Source organism: Aristolochia californica, unplaced genomic scaffold (assembly GCF_029961685.1).
Source record: "Aristolochia californica isolate CCGP_79_NKW_82.1479 unplaced genomic scaffold, dmAriCali1.0.hap1 SCAF_14, whole genome shotgun sequence".
In the NCBI taxonomy this organism is placed as follows: Eukaryota; Viridiplantae; Streptophyta; class Magnoliopsida; order Piperales; family Aristolochiaceae; genus Aristolochia; species Aristolochia californica.
The window spans coordinates 63,749-88,686 of NW_027181815.1; the positions used below are offsets into that span (position 1 = coordinate 63,749).

Here is a 24,938-nt window from a genome sequence, read left to right on the forward strand (position 1 = left end):
TCAGATGTTAAAAACTTCTACCATCTAAATATGGTGGGCATTATTTTGTCATGCCAACAAATAGGTCCAAGACGCCGTTGATTTTATTGAACATTCACAATTGAACCCATAGGGGAATAAAAAGGTTGGCTCATAGGGCCGCCAGTGAGTCAAACCACGTGACCCCCCGTAATATTAAATCTCAAGATCATATGATTTTTCGATTTGCCAAGTTGAATTGGATTTCAGAGTAGATAAATCAAAGACTTGACTATTCTGTTCCAACCAAATCCAACCCGGTGAGTCTCTTCGACTGTCCGAGTCGGTTTGCATGCCGAAACATTAAACACGTCCAAAGGTTACGAAATAGAAATGTTGAGCCATAATTATCTGTCAGTCAGATTTAGACATCTGATTTCGGATATTAAAGAATTTTTAAATACAGACAATGAGCAAAATGACTAATGTTGAGAGGCCTCAAGATAAGGCCAAATACATAGGCCTTGGGATTGCATATCTCCATTCGAGCATTATAATGTTACTTATGGGCTACAAGCTCCTTCAGACATCTGGAGGAGATATAAACTACAACATAAATAAGCACGTTCACTAAAATTTCAACAAGCTTTTGTGGTAACAGCAAAACTCCTCGGATTGATAGTGATACTCTTTGTGCAGTTATCAGTCTTATAGATACCAACCAAGCAATCTGCTAATTCGAACATGTTGTTTCTCAGGCTGCAAGTGACAAAAGCACTTTCAGCATTTATAAATGGCAAACCGTGCATTAGAGGCTCTCAAAGACTGCAGCAGAGAAATTTCTGTTTTCACAGAGGATTATATTTGATTTCATACCTGATGATAATGAACTGAGCGTCTTTTGTCCGGTCTTTCACATAATGACCCACAATGGAAACATTCTTGAAATCTGAGGGATCACACAGAAAATTTGGAATCACAAAAGAAACAGAAGGGAGATTTTCATAGGGAAAGTAGGTCATTTCAACTGACCCAAGTATACGCACCCAAAGCAGCATCAATCTCATCCATAACATAAAGTGGGGTTGGCTTGTAATGATGGAGCGCAAAAACCAGAGCCAAAGAACTGAGTGTCTGAAGGTAATAAAAAAGGTTAAAACAATGTCCTTTTATAAATGGCATACTATAGTCACACACCATGGTGCAAATGTTGATCCAAAGAATAATATTTTAAATTTACTTAAGAATTTCGTAAGTCAATATTTGATTATCTGTGAAAATTAGGAGACAAAATGATAAATACAATAGAACAGCCAATTTAGCTATACACTATCATCTCATATATAGAACATGGGGCCCACATCAAATTTCAGCGATCAGAATTATTCTCTTTTCCTTCAAGATCTCTCTCTATCTCTCTTCCTCCACTTCTCTCTTCTTCCCTTCCCTTTTATTCCAACCCTCTTAACCTCTCATTTTCAACTTTTTCTTTCATTTTTTAGAAAAGATAAGAACCTCTCACAATTAGGGTTTTTATCAATTGGTATTAGAGTAGTCATTCATGTGGACCAATTCCGTCTCAACAATTAACCTAATAGAAGATCAGTTCGGCCAGTGTGCAGATCTGATGTTTAAGCAAAGCATTGCCTTCACAAAAACCATATTTCATGTGGCAATATTATACTCGAATAAAACATATGCAAGTCTAGTTTCGGAAAAATCAGACAAACTTCAAGTCAATCAGATCTCCATAAAAAGAGATATATATCTATCAAAGTCGACTAGGATCCTACTGCTGAATAAGTCAATTCAAACAACCAGAAACAATTCAAGGTGAGTACTTATCCCTCAAAGTATACTCCAAATCAAAGATCTTTAAGTCTACTTTCTGGATCAAAACAAATTTTGGTATTCAGAGCTATATTTGGTGGGATATCATCATCAGAAGCCACAAAGGTCAGTCCTGTAGAAACTTTCTTCTTTCTTCCTTATGCCCATTCGACCTAGCCACCATTGCCTTTCCCCTATTACCTAAAAACCCTAAAAATACTTATTTGTCTTACTCCACATGATACATCTTATCCTAGAGTGTCATTAGGTCTACACCCAACTACAAAAAAAATAAAAATAATAATTACCCCCCCCCCCCCTCTCTATTTTCTCTCTCAATTTTTTCAACCAAACCCACACCCTAGAACTTACTAAATCACATCCCAACCTCTGTAAACACTCTCCCTCTTCTCCAAAATCACATGTACCCAAAAAAAGAAGCATGGTGAGCAAAGGATGCCTGAAACAATAACAACAACATGAGGTTGTTGCTAGTCACAAGTTTGGGCCAAAATATTACTCTTTTGGAAGGACAAATGCAACATCTAATAAGTATGTTTGAATCCCACAAGGAAGCAAGGGTAGTAAAACCTCATTCCCCTCAACCAAATTTGTTGTTGGTAAGTTTTCTTGTTCACCACCACAAGATGTTTCCGAACCAACCACCCCCATCACTATTATCCCCACCAGAATTTTTCTACCAAATATTATCCTACGCACCCTCAAGCCAACTCTCTGCTAAACCAAAATTACTACCCAACACTCCAACCTTATTTTTGTTCCTGCATTTCATCCATTACACCGCTTACTCATTGCATCCTTACTTTTACACCCAACTATGAAAATCTCACCTTATCCATCTACAATTTCACTACACCAATTTAATCATGTTAGAAAATATATCTAGGGCTATTTTGGTCATTTTGCCACATCGGTGGTTAATTTTCTTTATATAATCTTTTTCTGCATGTTAAATTTTTATGTACATAGGATGTGTAGTTAGGGAGATATAAGGAGATTGAGGTTTATTAAGTGTATAGGGGTATTTTTGTAATTTAAAACTCAAAACAATTGGTAAAATACAAGTTCAGGGGTATTTTGGTCATTTCATAAATTTTCAATATTACATTTTTCTCTTATAGTATGGCTATTAGATGGAAAATGTCTTATTTTATCTCTAGTTAAATTTTCATTCAATTTAGACATGTATTTTAGGGGATATGTAAGTTTGAGTATTGAGAGGCATTTTTGTCCTATTGTAAAATTTCACTTAAACCCTGATTATAAAGAAGCAAGAAGGGTCTTTCTGGCTCAGATTCCAAGGCAACAAAACTGCCCCTCTTCTAGAAATCCATTTTCTATTCTATTTTCTCCCCAAATCACCTATTTTTTATGGTATCAGAGCAGGAACGCAAGTCTTGGGCAAGTTTCTTTAGATTTTGTGGATCTTCTCTCCATTTTTAGCAATTTCCTTGAAGATTTTCTCCATATTTCTGGCCTATAGGGTAAAATTTTCATCTTTTTTCCTTTTTCTGCCTATCTTAGCCTTTTGGCTAATGATTACTGTTTCTATTTGACTGAATGTTGGGATTTAGAAGTATTTAATGATCCCAATTTGAGGAAATTTCTCAAATCTGCCTACATCGTCAACCTAATACTTGCGTCATCATCCAGCCTACATCATCTTGATTTCTTGCAATTAGGTCATTCTTTCATTGATTTATGGTCTCAATTACTGGAATTGATCACTATTGGTTCTAAATTGAATGAATTGGGTGTTGCATTGCCCTACTTGAATTCGGTGTGGGGCCCACATGACTACACAAATATTGAAATTTGGGGAAAGTGCTTCCCTTTGGTTAATTGACGCTCTAGTGTACTGAATTGTAGTGTTTGGTGATATTTAATAGCTGATTCCAACACACGGGTTGTTGTTCAAAGGACCGCTGAGAGCTCAGATGTGAGATTCTCTTAATCTATTCAGATAATTACAATTCAGTTGAATGTGTAAACTAGTCTAGATCAGTTTTGATGTATTTGAGGGCTAGAAGAATGGCAAAATATATAAATGATGATCCCCCGGTACCTGTTATTGAAGATTGGGTGGCAGAAGATAATTTAGTAATGACCTGGTTGGTCACTAGGATGGAATACAAATTTAGTGATCAGATTTTAAGTTGCAATACTGCTAAGAAAATGTGGACTACATTGGCTTCCATTTTGTCTGAAGAAAGTAATTTATCAAGGATCTATGAGTTATATGTGAAGTTCTTTAATATGAAGTGTGGACATAGATCAGTGACAGATTATTTCACTGAGATGAGGGGAGTACTACATGAGATTAGTACATTCCATCCTTTTACTACGAATGTTGCAGTAAGAAAGAAAATCATATTCAAGTAGCCCAGTTTTTGGATGGTTTGGGGCATGAGTATGATGCTATTAGAGCCCAATTGTTGGTTAATGAGGATGTGACCACACTTGAGCAATCTTTTAACAGAGTTCTTCGAGTTGAAGGTGCTATTGTAAATAAGAATGAGCCAGGTAGAGCCCTCTCAAAAGCAGCTACTCTTAACCTTCAATCTTCTACTGGTAAGCCCAACGGTCAGTTTCATGGTGATAATAATAGAGGTAGAGGTCGCTCTTACACAACCCGTGGTCGTGGCCGAAATGATCGGGGGGATCGAAAATGCGTTTATTGTGGTACGACTAATCATATTTTAGAGAAATAATAGGACAAATTTCGTAAACCTACCTGGGCCAATTCTATAGTCACAGATAAGGACGCTTCCCCACACTGGATCGTATGAGGAAATTCAGGGGGAGGGTATAGTTCACACTACTCCACAAATATCCTTAGATTTTTTTTTTTATTTGTACCAAAGTTTCCAATTAATCTTTTGTCTGTGAGTCATATAACTAAATCCTTAAACTGTTCAGTAACCTTTTATCCTACTTCTTGTGTTTTCCAGGACTTGCAAACGAAGAGGATGATTTTCAAACAAAGAATTTGGGCTCTCTCAAGTACTTCCTTGCCGTAGCAAGCGAGGTATTGTTCTTTCTCAGAGAAAATATATATTGGATATGTTACAAGAGTATGGTTTATTAGGTGCTAGGGTTTAGAGTTTACATAAGGAGGTACCACCTTCCCTTGCATAACTGCATCCCTAATAGTATGGCTATTAGATAGAGAATGTCTTATTTTATCTCTAGTTAAATTTTCATTCAATTTAGACATTTATTTTAGGAGATATGTAATTTTGAATATTGAGGGGCATTTTTGTCCTATTGTAAAATTTTACTTAAACCCTGATTATAAAGCAGGAAGGGCCTTTCTGGCTAGAATTCCAAGGCAGTAAAGCTGCCTCTCTACCAAAAATCCATTTTCTCTTCTATTTTCTCTCCAAATCACCTATTTTTCAACACTTTTTTAAGAAATCTGGAAATTCATGCACAGTTCCCAACAAAGCATTTTCAGGCTCTTCAAAAAATTCTTCTTCTCCTTTCTCCTTTTCTCTTAATTTTCCCTTCCTTCACCCAAATTTTGATTTCTACAAATCAATTCCAAACACCACCCACATACTCCACCACTACCCACCTTGATGCCACAATATCCCAAACCTATCCGCAACATCAAAATACTTACTTCCACTTTCACTCCCAATTCAACCCACCTCTAAACCAACTCACAAATCCAATCATCCACACTACATGTCAAAAAAAAAAAAAATATATATATATATAACCCTTACTATTTCCCTCCTCACTGTAACTCATATAAATCACCAATATTCTATCTACATACAACTCATCCAACTCCCTCATATTCTCCATCCATCTCAATCGCTCTCTCCTCCCCAAACAAATCCTCTCCACCTCCACCACTACAACCATGAAACAAACCACCAAACTATGCACCACCAAGCTACTCTTTTGGATACCCACCCCAATGATGATCCCCACCTTATTCCTTCCAAGAACCACACCACACGTTACCTTCTTATTTCCAAACTCAACCCTAAACTACCCCAACCAATCAAACCTCACTCATATCAACAGCCAAACCCTCACCCTCATGCACCACTTATTTATCACCCATTATCACATTCAACACAACCACCCACTATTGTCCAAGACCAAAATGTTGTCACTCTAAAAGAAGTTTGGTTGCACCAAGATTTGACTCCAAGCTCAACAAGCACCAATTCAGCATACCACAAGAGCATAAACAAAATGAGCTTAACAAGAAATTTGCAACGTGAGAGATTGAAGATAAGTTCTTACAATGCTTTCATAGTACATCAACCTTGAGGGCAAAGTTGATCTTCCAAGAAGGGTAGAATGATAAAACCCAAATTTATGTAAAAACACACATATACCAATCTAGGGAATAGGTACAAATTGTAATTTGGGGGGTATTTATTCTTACAAAATCTAAGGGGTGCCACTTCAAGGGTAAAAGTGATAAATTGATTTTGTTTTCCAAAAAATCAAGGGTACACTATGGACACGAGAAGATGAATTCCTTCTATGATTCCTCGACTTTCAACCTTGAGGACAAAGTTGATATTCAAGAGGGGTGGAATGATAGAGACCCAAAATTACCTCCAACGAATAAGAAGAAATAAAATAGAAATTAGCACCACCCAAAAATTAGAAAGTGGTGCCACTTCCTAGAAAATAGGAGCTTAAGGATGAAAAGGTAAATTTACCCGTCAAGGGGCTGGACAAAGCCAGAGTCAAACTTGCCTCTCTCAAAGAAGATGGAATCTTGTTGAAATACAAAGAATTTTTCCTTTGACTGATGTAATCTTTTAAATTCCTAGAATCTCTCTTAGATTGATATAATATTTCAATCTCCTAGGATCTCTCCTTAAATTAGGGAATCCTAATTGATTAAGGAGTTTCCATAGGAAAAAGTATAAATAGGGTTGTTGGCTGAAGGAAAAATCAGTCAAACCTTTTCCAAATCTCTCGTTCCCCTCTCAAATTCATGCCTAGCACCTCCCCCTTATTTCTCCTCTCTTCTTCTATCTTTTCCTTCAAGATCTCTCTATATCTTCCTCTCTCCCTCTACTTTACTACCCTCTTCTTCCCTTTTCTATTATTCCAACCCTCTTAACCTCTCATTTTTTAACTCTTCCTTTCACTTTTAGAAAAGATAGGAACCTCTCACAATTAAGGTTCTTATCTGCAGTTCACCAACTAAGTCTTAGATATAGTATCTGATTTGCCAAAATCTGATCGCACCAGCCACAGGACACTAGAAACAGAAAGCTTATCTGTTATTTGGTCAAAAGCAGATTTAAATCATGAAAATTGAAAATTTAATTTAACCCACGCATACACTATTTAAAATACCACAGATGCCTCAATTTAAGAACTAAATCCTTTGATTTCATTAATTTACTCCTTTGATCTCAGCACTTTAGCATATATTTATGGTTGTAACAAAAACAATTTACTGGCTTGAATTTGCTTTCAAGACCACTTTTTTGGTTACCAACTTACATTTTATTATAGTCGTTGATGTGAGCCCATTACATAAAAATTTCAAATGTCTCTTACAAAACTTTGAATCATCAAATTAGAAATAGATGTAAGAATATTAATAGCTTGAATTATCTTGAAAATATCCTTTGAATAGTTTCATGATGTTTTGAACTCTTGTATATAGGGGTGGGCACAAGTCATGTTGGGTTTGGGTTTTTAAAACCTGAACCTGACCCTCAAAACCCTACCACGTAAAAAAGCTGAACAGCCCCCATTCCCTCAACCTTGACCCCTACCTGACATCCATCCCCGCAAACCTGTCACTTTATCTCCAACCCATCTCCGCTTCAGCCATTGGCTCAATCTACCATTCATTTAATATTATAAAAATTCTAAAAATAACCTATATAAAAATTAATGTCCTACATAACAATAATAAAAGTTATTGTATTGTATAAAAAAGAATTAAGAAAATTCCTCAAAAATCTCTTTTTATTTTTAAATACATAAAATTGTAATTTTAGAAAAAGATATATAAGTTAATTAGGTCAAGTTAGGGTCATAATCAAGCCAGGTTCATGTCAAGTTTGGTAGCCCTGCAGTGTGAGAAAGAAAACCTCAACCTAGGTTTTTGGGTCAGCTTCCCCGCTTAACCTGACCCAATACCACCTTTACTTGTCTCAAAGGATATGAATTAGTGAAGGAATAAGCTTATTGCAAGAAACCTTTTTCTCTTGGTCTATTCAAGCACTAAAATTCCTGCTAGCATTTTAAAATAAACAAACTACTACGTAATAATAAATGTCTAATATGGACCTCACAATCAAGCACAGACCGCATTAAATTTTGGGATTAGTTTGTCTTGGATCAAGTCAGACCCCCTAACTTGAATCTGGCCAAATCTGAGCAGGTCATTGTTTTGATATGCACAACCATGCCAGATAAGACTGGTTCCCATTGAACCGAATAGTCACATCCAGTCTAGTTTTCATGATACTGATCTCAGAACAAAATGAGTATAACCAGAAAATTGGAAACAGCTAAATGCATAAGACTTCATCTTTTACAAAGTATTATTGGACTCACCTTCTCACCACCAGATAAGTTTGCAATATTCTTCCAACTCTTCTTTGGGGGTCGGACACTGAAAACCACACCCTCAGAGAAAGGATCCAAGGAGTCTACCAACTCTAGTTCTGCATCTCCTCCAAGTGTGATCATCTGTATCACAAATAACTATAATTCAGCAACAGATTCATAAGCTTTCACTTTTCATTAGACATATACCACAATATAGTTATGCTTCCCTGCTGTAAATCCACTGCAGTAGAAGTCATTAGTTTAGAGCCAAATGAGACTGATATTTCTCATATTCAATGGCTTTATACAGACCCCTTATCTTCCCGTCAGGAAAAAATTGCACAAGTCTTTAAGGATAAAGTTTCCAACATGTTTACCAACACAAAAGGGGGCTGAACTCTATACCTGAATATTTTATTGATCAGGAACTTTTGTTCAGAACACTTCACAAGGTCATGGACCGGAACAAATTCATGAACTTTAAGTAAGCAAGATGCACATGGCTCCAAGGGCATCATTAGGTAAATAACTTGCAGTTGTTATGTTTTACTTTAGGCTCTCAAGTTCTTTCATATGCATAACTGAGAATCACATGCCTGGAATGACTATCTCACTGAAAATGACTTTCAAGAATTCCCAACCCCAAAAAAACGATAACATGAAAATGGAAGCAATTTACAGGGTTAAGCAGCAGAGGAAATTTATACCAACAAGTAGGTTCAAACCTGATACATTTCCTTCAACTTGAGAGAGATTGTGTTAAACCCTGCCATGAATTCGTCCAACCTGACAGACATCCAATTACATTGCATAAGAACCAGTTTAATTCTTTTAGACCAGTAGGTAGACATTTGATACATTGTGCAACCATCTCACACAGCTGGCACATGAAAGTGGATCTGACTGAAAGTAAAACTAAGAAAAAATCATATTGTAACAAAGAGTCAGCACCAAGTTTGACATATCTCTGAGTTTATCAGAAGCTTGGTCAGTTAGCTTTTGACAAGGAGCCATGTACCTTTTCTTTCTCAGTTCATCATATTGTCTCTTTATGTTATCACGCTCTTCAGTCACAGCATTTAATTCTTCTACACGGGAATTATACAAGGAAGCTTTTGTCCGATATCTAAATTTTAATAAAATAAAGATAGAGAGAAGAATCAAAGTTAGAAATAAAATGCATCAAATCACAGATAATGAAAATACTTAGATATGTTTACTCTGATATTGAATCCAAGTTAGGGTTCAAGTCTTTTAGTTGACTTTCAAGCAATGCCACCATTTCAAGTGCTCTCTTCAGATCACAGGCTTCCCTTAATGTCTCATCCATGAGAATTGCTTGCAGCTTTTCAGTATCAATCCCATCTTTATGGATTCTGAAGAAAACAGAGGAGTTATTTTCCATTTAAAAAATCAGCTCATTGAACCTGAAATAATACAATTGTAGAGCATACTGTTCAATGTGGTTTTCAATCCCCTTCTTTAACTCATTGAGCCTTTTATTGTATCCCTTTATCTTCACTTCCTTTTCTTCACAAAACTTCTTTGCATCTTTCAATTTGTATTCAACATCAACCTGCCACACTCATCCATTTTTATTGTCTTAAGAGGAAAGTCTTCAAAACTCAACAAGAAGCAGTTACTGAAAACTGAGTGAAATTTTATTACTTCAGCAGCTCGTGACTCATCCACAATTTTCTTGAGCTTATTGTACTCTGTCTTGGCTTCATCTAGCACATCCCTATGTTTATCAAGAAGCTGATACATAAAGGAAAAAAAATAAGTAACTTGAGAGAACTTGGTAAGACAGGTAGTCATGACTGAGTGATCACCCTCATGAAATGTTACCTCTTGTGTTTTTTTGTAATTTTCTTGAACTATAAATGCTTTCTCTTCAATTTGTTTAAAAGCTGCTAACATCTTCTCCTTCTCCTCAACTAATCTATCCCTTTCCTTTTTTGATTCTTCAATCCCCTTCATTAACTTCTTCACCATTTTTTCACCTGTGACTATCTGTACTTTATGACGATTGATTTCAGAGTTGTTCCTGTCAATCTCCTGTCAACAGAAAGAGAGTGTGTGTGTGAGAAAGAGACAGAGATGTATTAAAATCAGTTAAGTTCTAACTCTTGAGCAGTGAACAGAAAGTGCTTACAGATTGAATCTTATCAACTTTGGATTTTTGATTCTTCAGCCTGTCGCCTCCTGCATTCTCTATTTTGGTTTGAAGCTCTGCCGCCTGAAAGAACAAACAGGAATCAGAAATTACCTTATTGAGTTCATCCACTATAACCAGGGAAAAAAGGAAAGGAATTTTGCAGATGGTTCAAGAGTTATTCTCCAGAAGAGAATAAAAGAATTAATTCTTCTTCTTCTTCTTCTTCTTCTTCTTCTTCTTCTTCTTCTTCTTCTTCTTTTTGTTCTTGTTCTTGTTCTTGTTCTTGTTCTTATTCTTTAATGAATTATTCTTTTTGAGTAAAGTGAGAAAATCTGGATTTACCTTGGGAATCTGGGTAGTTTTATGTCAATTACAATCCTTATTGTTAGACTTTAGGGTTTAGGGTTTATGTTTCAAGTCTAGTAGAATTCTTCTTGTTCTTCTTCTTGTTCTTTGTTGGAAGATATGATATAATTAGGGTGTCATTGATGTAATTAGTTTATGTTTCTTGTCTCTTCTTCACTCTTACTAGGGTGAAGGGCATAATTGTAATATTGTACTGTTATCAGTTATAAATAGAACTTAAGGGGAAGGGTTTAAACACAAGTCCATAACCTCATTCGTTCTCCCCTTTTCTCCCCAATGTGTGTTCTTCTTCTTTCTCCATGAGGTAATCTATGGAGTCCTGAAAAGCAACATTCTTGGGTTTATTAGCTAGAAAGAGGGTTCCTAACTTTGCTAGTCGTTTTGGGATGGCCTTAGACCCAGCTTCTAAAACATTTTTTAAAAAAGTTGTGATTAGTTAATAGAGAAACATACAACAAGAGGAATGAGAGAGGAAATACCTCAAGCTCCAAGGGGAATAGAATCCTCAACTAAAATACAAGGTCTACAAATACCTGATTTAGCTCATTCATCCATAACATGATGAGCTAATCTAAAGATATGAACCAAGAAACCGAGACATCTGAACTCAAATAGACAATCACATCGTGATAATGTCGAAGATGCCAATCAAAAGTAGACGAACCAGAAAGTTAAGAGATGACTACATGAGAATCTCCTTCAATCATGAGGGGGCAGAAAAATGCTGAATATAAATCTGAATTCCTTTTTAAAAAGGGCTTGGATCACAGTTTGATCCACATCACACCTAACAATAAAGCTCGACAAAGCAAATCACCATTGTGATCCTCGATCACCCCACCTATAACAGCTGGATCAGGTTATTTGATGAACTCTTATTAAAGAAAAATCTTAAGATAATACACTTGAGGGGGAAAGCAATTGGCCATAAGAGGAGACTAATCTTGAAATCTTACATAAATAGTCCAGTTTTTTCTAATAACTAAAGTAAGAAAAGAGTAAAGGAAAAAAATAAGAAGAACACCCCAAAAGCATGGGCCCAGTAGAGAATCAAACGAATTGGTCTCTTAATAATGTCTCCCATAGAATGCTTCTGAGTTCCTTTCCTTCCATAAATTCCAAAGAACTGCAGCAATTAATATAGTGCCAAAATTTCTTTCCTTCTCTTGAGAAGGGCCCTTGAGACACAAAATCCACAACAGATTTTGGAAAACAGGTAGAAACTACAAACTTCTTTAAGATGAAACTCCAAACCTACAAACCGAAAGAATAGTATGATTGGCACATTCCTCTACCACATACATTGCATAAGCTGTTAATCATTACTTGACGGCCCATATGCTGCTGTACAAGTAAAGTGAATTACCTAGGGGAAGCCTCTTTAACTTTCAAACACAAGAAATCAGAGAATGATTGCTAATCTGAGAGAAGATAACCAAGTGATTATAGAAAGAAGGAATTGTAAACAAGCCTGAATTCTCCAAGTTCCCAATGGGAATGCTTAGACCAAAACTTTTACTAAAACAAAATTAAGGAGCTGAAGTATCTGCCCAAATTCTGAAATTTCAGCATCTAAAAGAGGTTTGCAGAAGTTTAAGCACTATTCCCTTGCTGCTGAGCTTCAAAAATAGAGTCAACAACCATGACATTCTTATCCCTTGCCAAATTTAGAAGTCTTGGATATCCAGAGTCAAGAGACTTTAGTACCAAGGATCCCTCCAAAAACTAACCAATAGACCATTTTGAACATAGAATCTTATATGCAGTAATGTTACGGCAGGTGCCTCGAGCAAGACATTTTGGATATTAGGGAACCACAGACGTCTCAGAATTCCAGGATGTCCACTACTGTAATGGACTGTGTATATCAGAGAATAAAATAGAAGAAAAATAATCAAGCAGCCAATCTGAATTCTGAGTAAAACCCATCCTGCTCATTATTTCAAAAGAGGCCTGTGGCACACAGCTTTCCCTTTTTAGATTTTATGGGCCACCATGTATGAAACAATGTTTGGTCTTTTTAATTAGTATACTGTTTGTAGAAGGCTTCTTTCTTCAAAAATCAATATAAGAGACAGATACCAAATCCACAGATCTAAGCTTTAATTTACTGATCAGAAAATGAAAATCTCTTCGCATAATTGGATAATAGAAATTTGATTAATCTTCTCTATTGTGAAAGCATTGAAGAATCTAACAAGGATATAAATCCCGGTGAATGGTTAAACCAGATCCAATGAATCCAGCCCTGTTACATATTCATCAGAACAAAACCATCAAGGTTCCAAATGAGAAATGTTTACAAATTCAGTAGCAGCTACCTTTTCTTGAAGTTCCTTGGAGCCTTTAGTGAGGCTCTTAAGATCCTTTTGTTCAGATGATATAATTTTGTCCAGCTCCTCTAGCCTGTTTAGCTCCTCCTTCTTAGGCTGGGATGCTGCCTTTAGATTATCAAGCTGCTTCTCTATGTAAGTGTACTGTGCATTTAAGCTGTCAATCTGACAAAAAGAAACACAATGGGATTGGAATATAGACCTCAAAAATACTTTATAACATACGAAAAAGAGAACCCTGTTCACATCCGGGATACCTCCTTCTGACTTTTGGCCAACTCCATTTCAAGATGGGACACAGCCCTTTCTGCTGCAGTATAACACTTTACAGCATCACCAATTCTCTGGCGTAATGCCTCAAGTTGTTCAACTAGTTGACCAAGCTCTTCCTCAGCACTGGCAACAGCCTCACCTGAGACACTAACTCGGATAGATGTGCCCATTCTTCCACCACGTGGTTTGCCCCCACCACCACTCATCGTCCCGGATTTTTCAAAGAGTGCACCATCCAATGTTACTACACGCCTGAAATCCTTGTGTCCACCATATGCAATCCTGGAGGCCTACATTACAAAACCAACAAGATTAGAAATACAAAAGGTACATAATGTCAAGAAGAAATTTTCGCCTCCTCAAAAAATAAATGTTTGAAATTGAAAATAGAAGCTTCATTGTACTTGAATGCACTTATGACCATAGATGAAGTGAAGTATCAATCTGTGTAGTATTAGCAAAACAGAGTAGCATACTAACATATTTTAGTTATTCTTAGCCAGTAACATGTCTACATTATTTAAAGCAACAATGCCACACTGGACCTAACAATTAAGCCCATGGGCTTGCCTTGACTTGAGGAAAAGATGTGAATATGACAAATCTGATCATAGTTTGTGTTAATGGGAGTAGTCAAACATAGGGTAACTTCCCGAAAAATTATGTGGTCGTTAGTTGGGATAAATCTTCGTAACTTTGGTTAATCTTTTTGGGATGGACCTGAACCTAGCTTTAACATGGTATCAGAGCAAAGAGTCTCTTATATTGGTCCTCACCTTGTTTGTATTGTCCATATCTCAAGCTTATTATCCCTTTGTTTAGGTCCAGACATGAAGGAGAGCATCAGAGGGAATAATCCCAAACAGTTAATGCCAAGAAAAGTCCCTTGGTTATTAGTTAAGGAAAAGGTCTTCAACCTTTTGCTAGTCATTTAAGTCTATCGCAGGTTACACTGCAAGGATTCATGTTCCCAAGTACAGGTGAAGATATCTAGACATCTTCCATGGGCGGTAAGCATGTGATGTCTATGGCCTACAAAAATTAAAATTTCTAAAAGGAACCTGTTTCCTTCCAAAGAACTTGAAAGATGAAGAAAATATGGAGAATAAATGAACACATACTTGGTCAAGGTCCTTAGCAACAATTGTGTTCTGCAACAAAGCAAAAAAGGCCAACTTCATCCTTCCATCAGCAACAGTAATAAGATCAAAAAGTCGGGGTGCTCCTTCAGGGGTTTTAACTTTCTCCTTCAACCTTTGCAGATGATGTACTTGCTTCTCCTGCAAAACAAAGAGTTCATTGCTAAGCCCAAAATTGATTGCACCTGGTAATAAAGCCTTACATAAACATTTTATTGTCAAAAAGTTCCATTTTTGGCAATTGAAAAAAATTATAGCTAATAAATTTGATAGAAATTTAGCCAGAACAATCACACAAAAATGATACACAAGCTTCACAAGAACAAGTCTAAAGTTTACTCACAAAAATGAATCGAATGAATTCAGATAATTTGCTGAAGGCAAAAGAAGAAGAAGGAACAGCATTAATGTTAAATACATAGACTTATCTACTAACAGCTATAATTGAAAGCATAGTCATAAAATAATTTACAATTACAGCTAATTATAAGAAAAAAAATGAAAATTCAGTGGCAAATTAAATATAGTATCCACATGACAGTTTGAACCAAGAATTAAAAGCAGAACACTACATTTAGGAAAATCGTGCATTCTACAGGAAATTATATGTTAAACCTAGAAAAATTTCAAGCAGTATTTACCAGTATCAAGAAAGTTGCAACACCTAAGTCCTTTCTTCGAAGTAGCTCAACACATGCTTGGGCAGCAGTAGTAGTTTCAACCACAATATAATCAAGACCAGGACAAGCCATGGATATAGCAACATCATACTTTGCTGCAGAAAGAGCAAACTGCATCTAAGCAAAGAACAAAATAAAGCCCTTCCTAATATAGTCTCCCTATCAGATCAAAACCTATAAAACCTCTATAATGAACAGATAAGATTATAATAAGGAATTGCAATAAACCTTAATGCAAAAAAGAGCATATTCTTGTGCATGTACATAACCAAATGCATTTAATGAATATTTGAATGAATCACCACTTTTCCTTCTCAGATCACTCTAATTCAATCATCTTCTGATGTTTCCATGTAATGTACATTTGAGTGAGCAGAAGTGCTGCTGTTGAAAGAGATAACTATTTAGATAAAGATTCAAGCTTATTATAAAGCTTTGATCAAGAACAGTGTTGTTCAAACTGGACCAGACCGACCAGTTGAACCAGCCTCAACCAGAACCAACTGCTCAATCAGTTCTGAAAATGAAAAGGCCGGGCCTTTAAAAAAAAGGCTGACTGAATGACATAGCACAGTGGTTTGAATTCAAGGAATAATTAAGTAGAATGCTTCTTCTAGAATGTGGATAACCTGGAGTTCAGTAAACAAGGTAAAATTACAATCTAAAGTTAAATTTAATTGAAGCTATGTATTAAAAACTAATCCATGATTGACCTGGTACGATGGCTGAAAACACTTCAACTGGTTAACCTAATGGTGCAATTTGTCTGTGTATGGTCATAATACACAATTGCATTTAATGTGCATTAAAATATAGGTGAACAAAAATATGATATAAAAAAAATAACAAGTGTACCAGTGATATATAACCCAGACCAGACCAATTGATTGAACCCAATTCAACTGGACTCAATCACTTGTCAGGGTCTTATGTTATCACAGAAACAGGGGAGTCTGAAACCCAGCTGACCCAGCCAGCTTAAGCAATTAGACCACTAAACCATTCGATCTGATGGATTAGCCAAACCAGAGGGCGAAATAAGAGATTGATACCACAAGGGCTTTTCTCTTTTCCTACGGTCCTCTTTCTCATTCTACTTTGATTCTCACCTCTAGATATTGAAACCCTAGGCAATGGAAGAAAAGATTTCACCTATGGTTCCATGGAACGGTGATGTTTGGTGGCCAGTGATCAATTCCTATGCATTGGTAAGTGAATTTCCTCTTTTTTATTCTCTAAAGATGGCTATTTTCATCAATATTTCATTTTATGCTTATCTTTTGCATTTGGTGATCATAGAAAAGTTTCATCGACAATTGGAGAGATAATAGACTTTAAAAGCCCAAAAAGGAAATGAATTGCAGGCTTTCTGCAAGAGGTTGTTTCAAGGAAAGAACAGTATTGGTTTGATATATCCTTACATCTTTGTGTCCGGATTTGCAAGTTGCTTCACAAGGGAATGGTTTCTTATGAAGATAAACTCTTTCGTGTAAATTTAAGACAACTGAAATAACAATAATGCCAACCATCACAAACATGACAGAGATGGATCATAAAACAATTGCAGATGGTGGAAAATTATTTGGAGCTTCATTCTTCAGTTTAGTTAATGAAATGGTTAATAGTATGGCAGATTTGGGAATGACTGTTTTGGGACTTCCAAATTTTTATGAACAAAGGATTTTTTTATCTACCAATTTGGATTTCAAACTGGCATTTGGGTGGCTCTTATTATGCAATAGGTCATGCTCTTTTTTTATGCATTTACAATGCTTATATCAACTTTTTCAGATTTTAAAATATTTTTTTACTTTTTTAACAGTTTTAAATTTTTAAAATATAAAAAAAACATTTTAAGACATTTTTCTGGTTCAATCAATGGTAAAACCCAATTAAAGAGGGTTGGAGCATATCCAGTCGCCTTGCCTAGGTCAGTTTTTGTAACATTGATTTGTACACTTAATACTATTACCTTTTAGTTGTAAAACATAAAAAGTAAAAGGTAGAAAATGGAGCAACTTTTAGCAGGACTTCAATCATTCTTCTTCCCACTTGAGCAAGGAATCTCCACTCCCCCCACCCCCACGCACAGCACATGCGTGATAAAACCACCTTGAGGAAGTTCTATCTCCTTCAGCCAAATGTAAAAAAAAAAGAATAGAGAAAGGTGAGGTAAAAAGAGGCTAGAAAATTAAGTTAAGCTAAGTTAGCAGGGTAGAGAAAGTAAGAGAAGGGATAGAGGAAGGAGGAAGAGAGAATCCGTGGAGGAGAAAGGAAGATGGACAAGAATTAGAGCTGAGAGCTCATGTGGGAAAGAGGGAGTTTGAGAGAAGGGCAAGAGCAAGGAGCTCAAGTGGAGAGGGAGAAGAGAGGGGAGCAAATTCTTGAAAGGGATAGTGAGAGAAAGAGTAAGGGATTTGAATAATGTTTGACTCTGGCTGATTTGCTCCAACCCAACCACCTCTATTTTTTTATATTTTTTCTTTTATATCAATTAGAAAACTTTTACTTCAATTAGGATTTCCAATAACATAAATAAGGAAATCAAATATTACATGATTTTCGGAAATTGTTTTTTAACTAAGGTCCTATCTCTAGAAAATTCAGCAAGAATAGGAAATTAAAGATTTAATAACTACTTTGACTAGCCTTTGAGTACTCAAGAAAGCATGCAAAATCCACCCTCAAGTTGTCGTCCCTTGAAAGAATTCCAAAACTGCCCTTAGGTTGTGTCCTCTTCCTTCTGCATGCTTAGCGCCCCATCTCTCATCCATTTTCTAATTTTGAATCCCTAAGCTCCCCCTTGCATGGCCCATGATAGTGTTGTAAAAAAATTAAGGATTCTATCAATGTGCAATCTCATTCTTTTTATTCTTTCTAAAAAAAAGAATAATTTGATGAGTATAACATTCCTTTTCCTTCTAAAGTCAATCAAATTTCTTGATGAACACGGAAAACTCAAAGAAACTAAGATAAACTCATAAAATTTATCCTTATATGTCAAGTAGAGGCATACAAGGGCCTTAAATTTGTTGGGAAAAGAACATATATCATTTGAACATAAACTATTCAAAATCCAAGAAAGATTTATTTCCATGCAGTACATAACCTTTTCAGATCAATAATGTTGACCCTAGTATAAAAACTTGGGCGAGTTTATCCACTTGAAGCTTAAGCTTTTAATGTGACGTTTTTTCTTACGTTAATAGATTGGGTTTAATGGGCTTCTATTAGTTGTTGAGCCTCCGTCCTGTTAAATTGTGAAGCCTAATTAACACCTTACACAGAGTCAGCACACGGATAGACCTTCACTGTAAGGTCGCAGTGGGGGTTGGAAGGGGGGTGGGGAGCCCTCGAAAGGTCCATGATATATTGATTGTTGTTTCATTAAGGGGAGTTTGGGGATTTCACACTTGTATTACGGTTGCCCTAGCTTTCTTTTTATATTTGGGGGCGTCGTTGTTAGGGTTATCATCGAGAGGGATAATCAGTTACAACTGAGAGAGGTTAGAGAAAAACACTTGAAGTTGTGTGTGATTTCTCTTGTATACTTCATCATCATAGTGAATAATTGTACCGATGGAAGACAAGGCGTAGTTTCACCTTGAGACGAACCTGTATAAATCTTGTATTTTTCATGCTTGATTATTTCTTCTTCTACGATTATTATTGCTCTCGTTAGTATTGAATTATGGTGTCTAATTCCTAACCCACCCAAGATCATTCACCTATTTGAAACCACAAAGAAGGTCCACACATGAGTGGAAGAGTTGGACCTATTAGAAGGACTTGACTTAGGCCTCTCTCCTCAAAGGTTAAGATTTTGAGTTTGGATGTATTTCTTCAAATAGCACATGCTTGAATGACTCAATACAAACCCTTTTTCCAAGGATAAAGTTCATCTTTGCCTATCATGTAGAGAGGCAAGAAGTTTTGCCAGTTCAAATGTATCAATCATGACATTCTCAAATAAAAAATTAATTAAACATAAGAAACAACAACTCACCATCAATTGCACCTAAATCCCCCAATCTTCCATGAATCCCTTCTATCTGCTTCATTTCTTTGGCCTGTGATAAGGCTTTCAAAACAGATCCTTGACTCTTTTCTGACTCCGAAGCTGACAAAAGCTCAGTAAGTTTTTGTCTAGCAGCTTGTTCAAGAGGTATGAGTGAGTCTTGCTTGTTGATACATTCCTACCAAAGAATATGCATTCAATTTAAAGTCACAAATGGAAATAAAACATTTAAAAAGGAATGAGGCAAAAACAGAAATGTATACTTGTTCCACTTTATGAGCTTCCAGTGCTTCTTTTCGATTTCTATCCAATTCAGCATTAAGCTTCTTCATGTCAGCAGCCTTTGCTTTAATTTTCTCTGTTATGTCATTCATCTGGCACTGAGCATCCTCAAATGCTACTTGACCCGCATGATGCTGAAAGTTCAAGTAATGCAGTTCAATAAGGCATGTCAAACAAATCAAAAGAAACATACTCACTGAACTTGACACACTGAATAGAAAAAACTGTGCAGTGGTTTCAGTTTACAACATAAGAGTTCAGCAAGATGGCATTCTCATGAATAGAAAAAAAATGATTCAGCAAAAAAATCACATTGCACGTTGTTGAACCAGGACCTAATCATGCACCTTATTGGGATATAGGATGGTTGAATAATAGTACATATGTTTGATGGACATTAGTATAACAAGTTCCTTGACAAGATTCTATATATTAGAAGATGAGTCCTTAAGCTAGTTTAGTCACCAGTTGCCCAAATCATTTATCAACAAAATGATCTGGACATTGATAATTCAATATTATTTGTATCTTGTTCAAAAGAGAACAATGATTTAGTTTTAAGCTCAACAGCAAGATTAGTCAAATTATGTTTTCAGCTATTTTTGCATTTCCATTTTTACCCTCAAGTGATGCTTTGTAGCTTACTATCATCATGAATATTACAAATAAAGAGGGAGGTCAAGTTATTCATCTCGACCTTATCTCCCTATTCTCTCTCACATTCTCTCTCATACTCTCTCAATCTCTCTCATTTATTCTTCTCTTTCCCTCAAATTTTCTTTCCTTTCTTCTATATACCAATTTCAGAACCTAACAGCTCTATTTTCCACAGACCTGTCTTTCTTCTCTTTTACTTGTCTTAAAACATGAAGACCTAAGATATTAAATCAATGAAATCAATAAATCTTAACCTGATTACAGATAATGCCGTAGCCATTTTTTTGTCATCTTGAGATAATTTACTACCCAGATCCCAGCACACTGAATGCAATGGTTGCAGATAAGGACGAAATAAATAAACAGGTCCTGAATCATTAGGCCATTATACTTTGCATAACAAAATAAAGATACATCCATACCTTTTCCTTGAAGAGCTTCTTTTCTGTACATGCAACATCATGTTTCCCTTGATGCTCAATTAGTTGTTTTTCCCAAGGCTCTAGCTCCACACGAACCGCTATTAACTCAGAACGGTATCTCTCTGTTTCACCTGAATTACAAATGCACGCAGGTCAAAATTCAAATGCAGACTTAGGTAAGATTTTTTTCTTTTTTTGCATAACTAAAGCATAAGCATAGAAACTAAGCTTTTACGTATATCTTGAACCAGCATGTTTAATGCAGACAGTGACGGCATAAAGAAATATTACTGTTAAGAACTCCATTTCAAATTACATGTTATTAGACACCAAAGAACATGCTAATTTAGTTTGTAGTCAAACCAAAAGGATCAAAAAGGACTAACAGAGTAATATTGGTTTCACATAAGCAACAGCAATAGTATGGTCCAAATTTCTACTTTATATGATTGATCAAGTTTGACTATACTATCAATTAAGATACAGGAACGAACCTTTTGCAAACTCCATTACTTCCTCAAGGACTTTTTCTTCATCCATTAGAAGTTGCTGCAATTTGGGTATATCATTTTCTAGCGTAGGTATGAGTTCAGCTGATTTCTCGTTCTGCTTTTTAGTTTCTTCGATCTTAGCTGAATCCTGCAAAACAAAACAGTATAAATAGGTGTGGACTGTTTCACCATGAAAAGAAAATTTGTATACGTACTTTTTCAAGCTTGTCCTCTAACTTCTTGATCTTTTGCTTCAGGTACTTCAAATCCTCCCGATATTTTACATCCTGCCTTTCAAAATCTTTAAATTCCTCCTTGCAAGTTCGAAGATTACCATCAAGTTCCTGTGTATTGCACCCAGAGAAGGCCAGTCAGACTCAACAACATCTCAACACTATCACTTCTTAAGATAAAAAAGACAGTCAAAAGTATAACATAACACAAAAAGAAACTGATAAATTCAAAACCTAAACAGCAAGAATAAACCATAAAACCAGCAGATGAAGGTGTTAGTAGGAATAATCCGACATAGATAAATATTGAGAAAAATCATTGTGATTTATAGGGTAGAGCAATCTTCTTAAGTAGCTAGTTATTTCAGGCTAGAACCGGGTTTAATCTTAACATGGCATTAAAGCAGAGTATCTGCCTGGACCTATGCCCACTTTGTGCCCCATTGAATTTGCATTCCATCTTTGTTGTTCATGTCTCAAGTCACTATCCATATGTGTACGCCTTGATATCAGGGGAGTGTTGATGGGAATAATTCCACATGTAAATATAAAGAAAAATCATTGGTTAATAAGGTTGAACAGTAAGCTTGCTAAATGGCTAGTCATTTTGGAAACTAAACTCAATTTTAACAAAAAGAAAATCATTTAACTAAAAATCCACAAAATCATACAATGATCATTCCCTCAAAGGTCACATCCTTCTTAATATAAGATCTTGGGGTTAAACTCGCAATATCAAGGTCTTCATGGGTGCACAGCTTCGAACTGCAAACAAATAAATAAATAACCACAAGAAGAGATAAATCATATAAATATACATACTAGCACTAGGTTACCAGAAAAAATATGTAAGTACACCAGTCAAAGACAAGCAGAATAAGACTTTCAGAAGTGTATCTCATTGTTCAACCACTAGGAAAACAACGTCCACTTTTAATCATTGAGCAAGATCAACATACAAGGAGCACTCCCCCACTTGTCCTACTAATACTTTCATCTTTTCAACAAGTTGTCCAACTAGGATATTAGAGACAATAATTTAGAATGTGAAGAGATATCCTAAATATAGAGTAAAGCTAAACACGCACCTGTTGTCTTTTCAAATACTTGTTATATACTACTTCAAGATCCTTCAATTTACTTGAAGTTTGACAAATCTTCTCCCTGAAATGTGCAAAGAAATTTAGGCTTTTCTAAACTGAAAAGAGTGCACCCAGGACAGCTTCTTTTTCTTAATTCACCTTTCATCCTTAAGATTTACTTCCAAGCTGGACAAAGTATCTTGCAGTTCAGATAGATGGGAAGCAGCATCATCAGAAGCCAATTTCGTTGATTGTTCTTGCCATTTTAAGAGCGATAGCTCCTTCAGCATGTAGGCCTCTGCCTCATTCTTTACATTCTGCATAACAGGAAGATGTTAACCTCTGCTTATTAACTTTCAAAGAACCAAAATAAAATTACAGACCACATACTTCCAAATTGTCTCTCTCTTTTTCCGCTAGTTTAAGCATTTGTACAGCGCTAGATCTTTTCTCATTAAGGGACTCTAGCCTACATATCAAAGAAGCAAGTCAATCAACCACTTTCACTTTATTTTCCAGAAGAACATGAAAAATTTGATATAGAAGGATGCTCGAAAAGTGCAAATTTGGAAGAAGATAGTCCCCAAAAGCAACCTGCCAAAAACTTTGGCAGAAGAACTCAGCGGCTAAGAACATAAGAGTATACTCTAAAGAATTTTTTGAGCTTTAGCATCTTTGATGTAACTCCATTACAAGAGACTCTTCAAATTTTCTGAAACTCACTGTTTGTAGAAGTCATCAATTTGTGCAACATATTGGTTAGTACCAATGATATCCTCTAGATATTCAAGGAACCCTTCATCATGAGGCCCTTGAGCCTTTGGCTTCATCAATGAAATTTGCTCAACTTCACCCTGAAATTCATTTTTTAGCAAAAGATTAATAATAGAAAAAGATTGCTGCTTTAGTCTCCATCACCCAAAAACATACTTGAAGAATCAAGAAACGATTGTTGTCCAGGTCAACCCCTTTCGCTTTCAGCTTCTTGGTAACCTCTGTAAAATTACTTCCACGATCATTTATATAGTACTTGGAGGAGTTGTCCCGAAATGCAACTCTGGTGATAACAAAGTCACTTCCACTAACAACTTTATATGTTCCGTCATCCTACAATGAACACCAACATCAGAACTAAACATAGAATCTAGTAAATCAACTGAGGCATTGGTTCAAAGGAGTTTTATCTATCTGAATGAACTCAAGAGAAACAGAGAGATAATTAAGAGCATGAAGAAAAAACAAAAGAAAATAGTGATACCAGATCAATGATCTCTTGGAAGTGAACTGAAACGCTTGCACTGTCCAAATTTTGGTGATTGGTGGAAGTATGTATCAGCTCTGAAACTTTGTTGAGGCGCATCTTCACAAAGCAGAAAGAAAGCATATTTCAAAATAACTCGTTTGAATCCAAAAGTCTACTAAAAGGAAACGGGCTTGCTATCTTTCCCAATGTAGTCAAACCTTTCCACTGAACTCATAATTCTTCACATTAGCGTCATAAGAATCTTTTTTAAGTTCCTTGGAAAAAAATTAAAGTGCATACCCTTGTACTTCTCATCATACTCTTTTACCTCCCCATCAGGCTCATGTTGCTCGTATGTTAGCAGAGTTAGGAAGCTTACCTGTTTAGCTCGCTTTCCAAAAACGAAGAGCATAGCATCTATGACATTACTTTTTCCACTTCCATTTGGACCAACAACTGCAGAAAAACTCTACTTGTGACAAGAAATTTGAAGGAGTTAGACAAATTCCCGACTAATTTGTACAATTCAACAAACAACCAGCAGTTTAAACTAGTTTTCTAAAAATCCATTTCACAGTAAGGAGGTAACAAATTCTAGAGAGAGGATAGCGTCCTCATTGTTTTGCTGGTGTAAAGGCAGACGAGTATTACAAAATTCTATTTTTTTTTTTTTTTTGCAGAATTTACGAGTACAATATAAGTTAAGAACAAAAAAAAAAAAAAAAGAGGAGTTGGGAAGGACTTCATGGCAGAAACAGTTACCATCTAAACTCGACACCAAATAATCATGTTTAAACAGAAAAGGGCAGGAAGGATAATGTCCAAGTAGCAGCACTCTTAAACGGTAGATATCGTAGTGAAAAGAGCAATTTAAGTTCCTAACTTTTAAGGATAGTAAAAATAAAAAATAAAAATAGCTGAATTAGAACCGTCCCCTACCTTATGAAAAGGGCCAACCCTTTGCTCCCCTGCATAAGACTTAAAATTCTTCACAACCATTTCTTTGATGAAGAGACGAGGCTTTTTTGTTCCGCCAGTCGCTTCCGAAGCAAGCTCAACATTTTGGCTCGGGTCTTCCGGAACGGTCATTGCAACAAGGAGGTGCGAGACAAGAAGAAGCGTCTTCCGACCAACGGCAGAGTTCGATTTGTATCTCGCTTACACTAAGTTTGCACTTTTGCGGGATCTGATCGAACTCAT

The 24,938-nt window shown here is 36.0% G+C and overlaps 1 protein-coding gene across 2 annotated transcripts; it reads right to left on the minus strand.

Annotated features, from left to right (window-relative positions):
* Positions 1-347: 347 nt before the first annotated feature.
* Positions 348-24,938, minus strand: LOC137950509 (structural maintenance of chromosomes protein 4-like). Of its 2 annotated transcripts, none has more exons than XM_068797009.1 (28): positions 24,678-24,936; positions 24,118-24,207; positions 23,754-23,855; positions 23,426-23,602; positions 23,219-23,349; positions 22,886-22,964; positions 22,655-22,812; positions 22,502-22,577; positions 21,396-21,524; positions 21,184-21,328; positions 20,690-20,820; positions 19,592-19,744; positions 19,317-19,506; positions 15,272-15,405; positions 14,613-14,771; positions 13,476-13,781; positions 13,207-13,383; positions 10,517-10,600; positions 10,210-10,419; positions 10,030-10,119; positions 9,816-9,937; positions 9,582-9,737; positions 9,380-9,487; positions 9,087-9,147; positions 8,368-8,502; positions 1,005-1,092; positions 835-907; positions 348-717 (listed from the first exon to the last, which is right to left on the minus strand). In XM_068797009.1, the coding sequence occupies exons 1-28, from the start codon at positions 24,825-24,827 to the stop codon at positions 597-599; spliced, it is 3,735 nt and encodes a 1,244-aa protein (XP_068653110.1). In that variant the 5' UTR covers positions 24,828-24,936; the 3' UTR covers positions 348-596. The 2 variants fall into 2 exon arrangements, with proteins under 2 accessions (XP_068653110.1, XP_068653111.1); XM_068797010.1 differs by having other exon boundaries at positions 630-717; positions 991-1,092; positions 24,678-24,938.

Bases quoted from the DNA above. Each gene is read 5' to 3' on its own strand.
- LOC137950509 (XM_068797009.1), bottom strand. From the start codon at position 24,827: ATGACCGTTCCGGAAGACCCGAGCCAAAATGTTGAGCTTGCTTCGGAA. The intron at 23,350-23,425 runs GTATGTTTTTGG...AATGAATTTCAG, and splicing joins ATCGTTTCTTGATTCTTCAA to GGTGAAGTTGAGCAAATTTC. The intron at 13,384-13,475 runs GTATCCCGGATG...TCTTTTTGTCAG, and splicing joins TGGCCAAAAGTCAGAAGGAG to ATTGACAGCTTAAATGCACA.